Here is a 10586-nt window from a genome sequence, read left to right as displayed (position 1 = left end):
GCTGCTGTACCAGAAAAAAAGTCCTTTTGAGTGTGGGATTGTTCAAACCTGCATATCTTCTGCTGAGCCTGTCCCAGCAATGCGGGGCCAGCACTGACCTCCATCTGCACAGTGGGGAGCAGCATTAATCACAGAATCATTATGTTTGGAAAAGATATTTAAGGTCATCAGGTCCCAGCATGACCAAGGCCAACACTAAACCATGTCCCCAGGTGCCACATCCACACGTCTTTTAAATTCCTTCAGGGATGGCGACTCCACTGCCCTGCACAGCCTGTGCCAGTGTCTGATCATCCTTTTCAACAAATTTTCCTCAATATCCAATCTAAACCTCCTCTGGCACAACTTGAGCCATTTTTTCTTGTTGTGTCCCTTGTCCCTAGGAGCAGAGCCTGACCCCCACCTGGCTGCAGGATGAGAGGACATGGTTTTGAGATGCACCAGGGGAGGTTTACGTTGGACATTAGGTGACATTCCTTCACAAGAAGGGTGATCAGACTTTGGAATGGGCTACCCAGACAGGTGATGGAGTCACCGTCCCTGGAGGTGTTTAAGGAAAGGCTGGACATGGCGCTCAGTGCCCTGCTGTAGCTGACATGGTGGTGTTGGGTCAGAGGCTGAACTCGCAGATCTCAGAGGCCATTTCCAACCTCACTTATTCTGTGGTGTGCAGGCACCCCGGGGCTGTGCAGGCTGGAAATGCCGATACGGGGGCGAAGCGCGCAGGGCCGCCGCGCCCCGAGGGTCCCTCATGGCCGGGCCCGCGTTCCCCCGGCAACCGCGCGGTGCCGAGATGGCGGCGGGGCGGGGGGGCGGAAGATGGCGGCGGCCAGGGCGGCACCGCCGGGCGGGATCTGTGGAAGGCCGGGCGGGATCTATGGAAGTGACGGGCGGGCTCTATGGCGGTGACCGCCGCGGCTGCGCACACGCGGCCCCTCCTCCGTCGGGCTGCGGGCGCTGCGGGTGCGAGCGGCACCGGCACCGGCATGGGCGTGCATGTGGAGACCATCGCCCCCGGCGACGGTGAGCCACGGCGAGCCCGCTCCCCCCCACCCCTTCTCTCTGCCCTCCCCGCGGCTCCCGGTGCGGGTCCCGGTGCCGCGGGGTGATGGCGCGTGTCTCTCTGCAGGGCGGACGTTCCCCAAGCGCGGCCAGACCTGCGTGGTGCACTACACGGGTGAGTGCGGGGCGAGCCCGGGAGCGGAGGGGCGGGAGGGTCGGACCGGCCCGGACACCGGCGGAGCGGGGCCGGCCAGCCCCCCCGCCCTCGGCTGCCTGCAGGGACCCCGGGCGCGGCGGCTCGGATGGGCCGCGGCGCTCCGTGGGGAGGAGGGGGGTCCGGGCCGCCTCGGGGGCCTTTCCCGGGGGGCGCGGATGAGCCCCCGGGCGGGGGATGGAGGTCTTGTCGGTGCCCCGTGGCCGTGGGGAGGCCCCCTTGTCCCCGTCTTTCCCGCAGCCTTTTCAATGGAGGGGCCTTTCCCACACGTATCCAGCCTTCTTTCGGGGGTGCACCGGGGAACGACCCAGAGGGGACCCGGGGCGCAGGCAGGGGCACCCTGGGTGGAGTCCCGGGGGTCCCAGGGCAGCCGGGACCCGTGGGCTGTGGGGCGGCCGGGCCCGGAGCCCTTATGGGCTCCACGAAGCCCTTATGGGCTCCCCGGGAGCTTTGGGGTCTGCTTCTTCAGAGCGGGGTCCCTGCTGCCACAGCTCCCTGCAGGAGTGCAGTCCCCCGCCCCAGTCCTGCTCCAGTCCCTTAGCCATTGTGGGGTGACACCAGGGCTACCTGTGGGGCCACCCCAGACCTGCATCCTTGGGTTTTTTGGGGGACCCCTGTGCGGGTAATCAGGGCGCTGTTGAGTGGTCGAGGTAGTGCTTTGATGAGGGGCTGCCCCAAAGCCAGCGAGGGTCATGTCCTCCAGCAGTCTTCTGCAAGCTGGGTGGGGAAAGAAACCAATCTTAGGACCCCAAAAATGCTTTGGGGATCACACTGGGGCTCTTGTCCCCCTGGGTTACCTTTTGTACAGCGTTGGCTCAACGGCGTGGTGAAAACGAGTTAATGACTCATTTGTGACTGTTTTTGCTAATAACCAATTCCCCTTCCCGCCCCAGCGTTTTCCGCCTCCCCTTGCTCCCCTTGGGGGGCTGGGGTTGCTCCTCTCTGCAGAACGGGGCCTGGCCTGCTGGGAGGGCTCGGCGGGCATCCAGCCCATCTGCTGCTCCTCCATCTCCCCCGTCCTTCCCGTTCCCTCGTCAGCAGGGAGAGGAAGCAGCTTGGTCTGCCCGGCCGCCCCGTTTCCTCCGCCGGTGGAAGAACAAAGAGAGGCTGGCAGGCAGTCAAGTGGCTCCCGGTGGGCCAGTCCTGCTGCCTGCCAGCCCTTCCGACTCCCAACCCTCCGGCTCCCTGTGCCGGCTCTCCCCTCCTACGGCGCTGCTGGAGCTTGGCTGCTCTCCCCAGCCCTGTCCCCTACCCTGGCAGAGCTGTTTGAGGGTCACTAGCATCCTGTCCCCACGTCATGGTTCTTCAGGCAAAGTGCTACGTGGTGACTTGCTCACAACGAACCCTCCCCAGCAGCAGTGATGTGCTGCGCCTGGGAGACGTTCTCTAATTTCCTTTATTTTGTTTTTTTGTTATTATTGTCTCCATTTGTCCTTTATCCCCACTCCCGTTCCATCTGCAGGCAGCTCCTGCCCCCCCGCCTGGGCAGGCAGCAGGAATCAAACACCTCCAGGCCCTGATGCCATTTCCCTGCGTCGGCAGCGCAGTTCCTGCAGCTGGCTCTGCCAGAGACGGGAGCGGGGCTTGGCTCTCGGGAAACCTTACAAACCTTTGATTCCCGGCCCGGTTGCAGCACTCCTGATCCCAGGGCAGCATCAGGGATGGTGGCAGAGTGCAGTGCTGGAGGTGCTGAGCTCCAGGACTCCTTCCAGAGCCTGCCTTGGCTCCATCCCCAGCTGCCCTTTGCTCCAGTGCTGGGGAGATCCAGCCTGTGGTGTGCAGGAGGCAGCTCTCCCTGTGCTGGGTTATGGATGCACCGTGGTTTGGGTAAAAACCATTTGGGGGAAAAAAAAAACGGTGATCCAAGGGTGAGGGACTGTGGGGAGCCAGCTTGGTCAGCCAGCAGCTGGTGCTGCTTCTGCCTGTGCCCAGGCTCCTGCTCCATGGGACATGGTCCTGCTAAGAGCATCCCAGAATGGACAGACAGCCCTGGTGCAGGAGGGCAGTGCAGAGGAAAGAGGTGGAGAGAGCAGCAACCTCCTTGGAGATGCCAGTTGCTTATGCTGGGGTTGCAGAGATGGAAATGTATGGGGAGAGCTGGTGAAATTGAACTTGTTCCCCCTCCTTCCTTCCAGGTCTTGGGTCTTTTTGTGGAGAGCCTTTGATGTGAAATCTGCTACGTAGGGCTCTTAAAGGGACTAAATCAAGTTCCCTGATGCACCCAGTGTGTTCAGCACACTTTGCTTGCAGCAACTGGCATGGAATGGAATGGAGTGTGGGAGTGAATCAGTGCGGAGACGATGTGGATTGGGGGCCAACAGAGCTAAGCCCCCCTGAGTCAGAGCAGGGAGCAGAGTGGGGCTGCTGTGCAGCTGGGGGTCCTGCAGTGCTGCTGCCAGGGGGGACTGGCTGTGTGGGGAGGCTGTGGGCACCCCCTGTGCTTCAGGAGGGGAAGTGGGGGGCTGTAGTCATTCTGGGGAGTGCCAGGACAGGAACAAGTCTGACATAGAATGGCCAAACTGCTTTGCCTGAGTGGCAAAGCACACTCAGCGTGTGGGGTTTCTGAGGGAGTTGAGCTTGGAGCAGAGACAGATACTGGAAGAACCTGCCTTTCTCCAGCAGGATAGCACTGAGGGGACCACTGTCCTCCCTGCCTGTGCATAGTCCCTGGGGCAGTGGTGCTCCCCTGGCTGCTCTGGGCGCTGCCCTCGATGCTCTCCTGCTGCTCAGCAAACATCCTGTGGTCAGGAGGTGTTTCCCCCCAAGGCCTGCGACTGCCGGTCCATGGGTTGCGGCAACTCTGGGAGCTCAGTGCCGTCTCCTGCAGCCCCTTCCCTGCCTGTGCTGGGGTCCTCTGTCCTGCCAGGCCTCAAGAATGGTGGGCAGAGCCCTCTCCCCACCCAGCCGTGGGTGTTAATGGGGTGGGCTTCAGTGATGGGGAGTGCTGGTGGAGACAGGATTGAACCTCATCCAGGCATCCCTGCCCTGAGCGGGGGTTTGGAGCATGCTGGGTATTCCAGGGCTTCTGGGAAGGGTTTTCCATCCTGTCCCAGGTGGAGCAGAGGTGCCTGCCCCACTGCTCTGGTCTCTTCCTGCCTCTCCTTGGGAGGCTGGCTCTGTGCCGGAGCCCCTGGGCAATGGCCGTGCCAGGGATCAGCACCGAGGAGGGGATGGAGGGGGTGCGGGTGGGGCTCCCCCGGCAGAACCCGACCCGGCAGGTTTGTCCCAGGGCTGGCTGTGCCTGCTCCAGCACCGCTCCCGGCCGCCTCTGCCCGCCCAGGGGGGCCCGGAGCCAAGTCGCACATTGCAGCCGGCGTCTCCCAGCTCCTGCCTGCCAAGTGTGGCAGAGACCTGGCAGGGCCACACTGCCCCACTGGGGCTGGGGCTGTGCTCCAGAGCCCCCACTCCATCCCATGGCTGAGCTGTAGGGCTCTCTGTTTTTCCTCGCTGTGATTCCCTGAGACCCTTTGGGGTCTGTATAGACCAGCTGGGATCTCTGGGGCTCAAATTTTTCTGGGTGGGAGCCAGGGCAAGTGGGTCTCTATAATCCACTTGTATGAGCTCTGCCCTTCTTGCAGGACCGGGGGTGACAAGCACGGAGCCCTGTCAGGGGTTTGGATAAGCTGGCATGTGCCAGGGGCTGTCTGCTGCTCCTGGGCTCTGCTGGGGTAGCTGCTTTTGCCAGAGGATGCTTTTCCTCCATAATAGCTTTAAGATCTCGTTATCTCCTTGCTCAGGGATGGCAGGGATGAGGAAATGGTTGCTCATACTTGTCCAGGGCTGGAGAAGTCTCCCAGGAGGCTTGTGGGCAGATGAAGTGCCTGAGATGAGGATGCAGTCTCTGAAGAATTGGAGCCTCTTTGTTTTCCCCTCTGGCATGGTGGGGGAGCATGGCCAGGCTCCCACATATGACCTTCTCCATCCTGGTTCAGGAGAGCTGAGTGATCGATCCCTCAGGCTGCTGCAACCAAGCATAGTCCACCATTCCCTCTCTTCTGCAGCCAGGGAGCTGCCAGCTCTGAAACACTTCCTGAGGCTGGATTGGGACAGGTGAGCTTGGCAGTGGAGTCGGGCAGTGCCATCCACTCCTGTGCAAGGTTGGCAGCATCTCCTGCACTGCTGCTGATGCCTCTGGACATCGAACGGGATGCACCTTCTGCAGGCTGCAGATGCCCTGGGAGCATCCCAGTAGTCCCTGCTTGCTGCGACAAGCAGGGGCTTGTGCTGTGTGGCCCCTGGGGTTTTTCCTTGGTGGATGTGCAGGGAGAAGGGTGGCACAGAGCTGTCCTCTCTGTCCCTCCTCAGCCTCCTCGGCCCAGTGCTGCACTGGAGGGCTCGGAGTCGGGGTCAGCTGGGGCCGCAGGCAGGCAGCGCTGCTGGTGCCAGCCAGCATGGGCTGCCCTGTCCCTGCTGCCAGGCGGGAGCGAGGAGCGGTGCCAGGCAGGCTGGAAGCAGGTTCAGCAACAAGAGGTTTATCCTGGAAGGAGGAAATGAGAGAACTCCAGATTTGCTATTCCAAAGTCCAGGGCTGCAGCGTGACCGGCTGAGCTGATGCTCGACAGACTGGACGAGGGATTTTTGCTGTCCGTTAAATTAAAAACTTAATTCTGCTCCCTGAGAGGAGCCCGCAGGTCTTTGTGCTTGTTGCCCCTGCAAAAGTGATGTATTTTTTCCCATTCCCTTCTTTCCATACAACATTGCCCATCACTGTGGCTGCTGGTCCCTGTGTGCCATTCCCTCTGGTCACTGTGCAAGCAGGGGCTGAGCTCCCCCATCCCATCTTTTTCACAGACACATTTTCCCTTGCACACATGCCCTGGCAAAAGGAAGTCAATCTGCCCCATGCCATCCCGAGGAACTTTGGTTTTTCAAGACTGTAGAGCAGTTTTCAGTCAGGATAACTGGATTTTCAGGCTGTTTTGGGAAGTGAAGTGTTGAAGGGAGCTTAATTGTGCTCTTATCACACAGGGCTTATTGTACAGGGCACTGGCTGTGTTAATGTAGAGCTGGAGCTGCCTTACAGGAGTTGACTGGTGGAGTTACTGCTCCTATAAGGCAGCGCCAGCTCCAAGATTCCCCAAGAAGGTCAGGCAGGGAGCAAGGGAGGGGAGGAAATTCCTCCTTAGCTCATGTTGGGGAGTTATATTTAGCTCTGGGGATATCAGCCTGGCTCAGCCTGTGCTGGGGAATGAGGGCTGCCCCAGGCACATGCATCCAGCACTTGGTGCTGCCTCTCCCCATCGACATTCCTGGGTCCAGGAGGGTTTGGTTTAGATCAGCTGGGCCCAGGCAGGGCTGGAGGCCAATCACAGCCCTCCAGATGGGGCACTGGAGTGTCATCAGTGTTTTGGGTGCCTGAAGATAGAAGCCTGGTGAGTGAAAGGTGTGTTTGCTGGTGGGATGGGAAGTACAAGGTTGGATCCTGCTGTCTGATGATAAATGACTGTTGGTGGTGCTGCAAGGTGGGCAAGATTTTCTTCCCCCATCCGTCTGCTCCCCTGTCAGTCCTTGGTCCTGGCCAGAGGAGCACTTGGTGAAACAGTTAAGTAGTGTCATCCTTCCCTGCCCCAGGATGGGTGATGCCACAGGGGTTTCCCCTCCTGTACAGGTGTTTCCCAGGGAAAAGGAGGACAAGCTGAGACATATCTTTGACTCAGAGCCATGTGCCTGTCACCTGCTCGGGCTGCCAGGTCACAGCATCTCGCGCTGGCGTGCGTGGCTCTGTCCCTGTATCACCATCTCCCTCTGTCTCCCCAGGTATGCTGGAGGATGGGAAGAAGTTTGATTCCTCCCGCGACAGGAACAAGCCGTTCAAGTTTGTGATGGGCAAGCAGGAGGTGATCCGTGGCTGGGAGGAAGGAGTCGCTCAGGTGCCTGGAGCTCCTCTGCCTCGCGCTCCCCGTGCCGGGCTGCGCCGCGCCGGGAGCTGCAGCGTGGGCAGCAATCAGTGTGCATGCAGCTCATTCCCTCTTTTATTATTTCTTTATTTTATTCCCCTGTTCCACCCCCTCAGCGCTGGGAGGTGTGGGTGTGAATATCACCTTCTGCATTGCCACCTGCCAGCTGGCAGGAATGGAGCCGGGCCAGGCCCCAGCAACACCTACGGCACGTCGGTGACTCAGCGGTGACATTTCTGCTCTGGAGGAGCACGGCGGCAGCGCTCAGGCCTCCCGGGCTCCAGAGCCCACGCACAGGGAGGGCTGGTGGGCACAGCACAGCTCCAGGCTGTGATCCCACGCTGTGGGCACAGCACAGCTTCAGCTTCTGCCCGTGTGACACTGCTCGCTCTGTGCCGTGCTGGCAGCACAAACGCAAGGGTGCTGGTGGCTGGAGGGAATGGCCTGGCATTCCCTGCCTGTCCTCCTGTGAAGGACATCTCAAGCCCTGCTCCTTTTCCAGCCCATGCTGCCTGCCTTTTCCCTCTGACATTCTTCCTGTTCCTCTGCTTTGAGTCTGTACTCTTGCCCAGTGTAGGGAAAGCCATGGGGACAGGTGTGTTTGTCCCTCCTCTGTCACTCACCTGGCAGTTGTGCCCATCTCCTGATGTCCCTGTGTTTCTGTCCCTGCCCCAGATGAGCGTTGGTCAGCGGGCAAAGATGACCATCTCCCCAGACTACGCCTACGGCTCCACTGGCCACCCAGGGATCATCCCACCAAACGCCACTCTAATTTTTGACGTGGAGCTCATGAAATTGGAATGACCCATCCCAGCACCCTGTCCTCGGGTAAGGAGGGGCAACTTCTGTCAGGGACTGTGTGGGTTGAGGACAGCTCAAGGCCCCTGTGTTTGATCTTGGGACAGTGTGGGGAGGTGGGATGGAGGCAAGGGGGGAGTGGGATTAAGTGGGGAATATAAGGACAGGGCAGGTCTCTGGCTGTCGATAGAAGTTGCTCTTGGGAGTCTGGTGAGCTGGGGTTCAGATCACTGCAGTGCTACATGCAATGTTCCCAGCCTGGCAGAGCAGGTTCACAATAGTTCTTTGTGTCTTGGGTTCTGAGTGTTGTTGCACCAAGGGGGCTCAGCTGCCACACCCCCTCCTGCCTCTCATGCTGCCAGGACATGGGGCTGATGGTGTGGGCAGGAGGCAGTGACTATGACCCAAGGGTTGGAGCACTTCTGCTATGGAGACAGGCTGAGAGCTGGAGTTGCTCAGCCTGGAGAAGAGAATGCTCTGGGGAAACCTTGGAGCACCTTCCAGAGCCTGAAGAGGCTCCAGAAGAGCTGGAGAGGGACTTTGCACAAGGGCCTGAAGTGACAGGGCAAGGCAGAACAGCTTCACCCTGACAGAGGGCAAGGTTACATCAGATATTAGGGAGAAATTCTTCCCTGTGTGGCTGGAGGAGCCCTGGCACTGGCTGTCCAGAGAAATTACAGCTGCTTCGTCCCTGGAAGTGTCCAAGGCCAGGTTGGATGGGGCTTGGAGCAACTAGTGCACAGTGTGCCTACCTGTGCCAGGAGGCTGAAACAAGATGGGTCTTTAAGGTTCCTTCCAACCCAGCCCATTCTGTGATTCTGTGGGGCTCTGCCCTGGGGTGTGGGGTCCCCACGGGCTGGGCAGGGTTGGGGCTGTGCTCCCCCCTGCGATCAAGGCTTGACTGCTGCTCTGAGGGCCCAGTGTGGTTTGTGTGGAGGCTGCTGTGCCCTGGGCACATTCCCTCCTTGTCCAGCAGGCAGCTCTGTCACACTGCCTCTCCTCTCTCCACACAGGTTTGGCACATGGAGGAATCCAGAATCTCAGCTTCAAGAAGAGTGCACATGACTTTGTACGGAGCTTTTCCTGATAGTCCACTACACTCATTGTATAACCTTACACCTTGATTGAATGCCTTTGGTCACTAAGCTTTGCGTCTGACTCTTCCTCCTTGTATCGTGTTTTTATGTCTTTTTAAACTATACACCGTAAACCTCAACTCTTTTTGGGTCAAGTTCTTAATCTTATTTTTGTTCCAGGTGTAGACTACGTTTTCCCAGTAGCACGCAGATGGGCTGACCTTAGATAGGAGTCACTTGAACAAAAGGAATCCTGTTAGTTACTTGTTTTGGTGCAGATTTATGGTGTTTCCAAACCAGAAATTGCTGCTGCTGCAAAAGCCATAGCAGAGTGAGGTTGTTGAGGCTGAAGGGATGCAGAGAGCAAGGTAGCACTAGGATTGTTTATAGGAATTCTGCCTGGAGAGGGACAGCGAGGGAGCCTGGCCTTTCCCTGCTCCCTGGGGAGCATCACTGCAGGCCTTGCTCTGGGAAAGGAGGGCTGCCCTGCCCCTGCTTCACCCTGCCATCTCATGGTGGGCCTGCCTTCCCCTCCAGACCACTTTTGGATTTAGGGAGTTGGGTTTCCACCAGAGCTCCACCACACCCTGAAAATCCTGTAGCATGGAGCTTTCTTTAAAGAAAAAGGAAAACTGGACAAAGGGAAGGTGCTGTCTGCAGGGGAGGTGGCAGGGGCTCAACTCAACAAAAACGCCTCTGTCCTCCTTCTTCCCCATGGAAAGGAACCATCAGCCCCCCGTTGTCCCTGCTCTGAGCACACCTGCCCATTCTCTCCTGCCACCTGATGCTGGTCATCGCTGCTTGCCTGGTCTCACAGGACGCATAGCTGTCCCCTGTGCCCCTCCCTCTGCCCTGCCCAGTCCCTTGGTAACAGAAATTCCCACCAGTCACTTCCTTCTCCGCCGCACAAAGGTATCCAGTTTATTATCGCAATAAAAACGCTTTATGCTGGCTTTTCTCAGCCCTGTGTCTGGAGGTTCTTCCCTCGCTCGTCTGTCGCTCAGCACAGCAGGGGCTGGGCTGGGCTCAGGGGTGCTGTGTGGGGTGCTCTGAGTGCTGTTCTGGGCTCGTGGGGTGCTGTGCCAGGCTCATGGGGTGCTTTGGGTGCTGTGCCAGAGTCACAGGGTGCAGTGCCAGGCTCATGGGGTGCTTTGGGTGCTGTGCCAGGCTCATGGGGTGCTTTGGGTGCTGTGCCAGGGTCGCAGGGTGCAGTGCCAGGCTCATGGGGTGCTTTGGGTGCTGTGCCAGAGTCGCAGGGTGCAGTGCCAGGCTCATGGGGTGCTGAGGGTTGTGCTGCTGTGCCTTAGTGTGAGGCTCAGGTGCTGGGGAGCACAATAGGGTGCCTGGGGCTCCTGTGCTCTGTGGGGAGGTGATGGTGGCCTGCTGGAATTTGCATAATTAATTGCCTCACCATAACCTGTTAAGCATTGCCCTTACAGCCTCATGCCCTTGTGGCTGTGACTCAGCCTGGACTGGAAGCATGAAGGATAGATGGGTGCATGTTCCCATGGTCCTTGCAGCTCCAGGGAAGCCTTTCCTTGCACCTTTCTGGATTTATTTCAGTCGTTTTTGAAAGCTGCACATGGCACATGGGGCACA

General features: G+C 59.0%; 1 protein-coding gene across 1 annotated transcript; it reads left to right on the top strand.

Moving 5' to 3' along the window:
• Window positions 1–907: 907 nt before the first annotated feature.
• FKBP1A (FKBP prolyl isomerase 1A) lies at window positions 908–9948 on the top strand. The gene is made up of 5 exons (XM_036395846.2): window positions 908–1023; window positions 1130–1177; window positions 6974–7086; window positions 7789–7941; window positions 8925–9948. Exons 1-4 carry the CDS (start codon window positions 987–989, stop codon window positions 7915–7917), a joined length of 327 nt encoding a protein of 108 aa, XP_036251739.1. The 5' UTR covers window positions 908–986; the 3' UTR covers window positions 7918–7941; window positions 8925–9948.
• The last annotated feature ends 638 nt before the right edge of the window (window positions 9949–10586 follow it).

Source organism: Molothrus ater, chromosome 17 (genome assembly GCF_012460135.2).
Source record: "Molothrus ater isolate BHLD 08-10-18 breed brown headed cowbird chromosome 17, BPBGC_Mater_1.1, whole genome shotgun sequence".
NCBI lineage: Eukaryota > Metazoa > Chordata > Aves > Passeriformes > Icteridae > Molothrus > Molothrus ater.
This window is presented reverse-complemented; position numbering and strand designations above follow the sequence as displayed.

What these genes read in the sequence shown, in the direction of transcription:
- FKBP1A (XM_036395846.2), top strand. Translation starts at nt 987, where the DNA reads ATGGGCGTGCATGTGGAGACCATCGCCCCCGGCGACG. An exon ending in GACCATCGCCCCCGGCGACG is followed by an intron (nt 1,024 to 1,129) that starts GTGAGCCACGGC and finishes GTCTCTCTGCAG; the next exon opens with GGCGGACGTTCCCCAAGCGC. An exon ending in GGGAGGAAGGAGTCGCTCAG is followed by an intron (nt 7,087 to 7,788) that starts GTGCCTGGAGCT and finishes TCCCTGCCCCAG; the next exon opens with ATGAGCGTTGGTCAGCGGGC.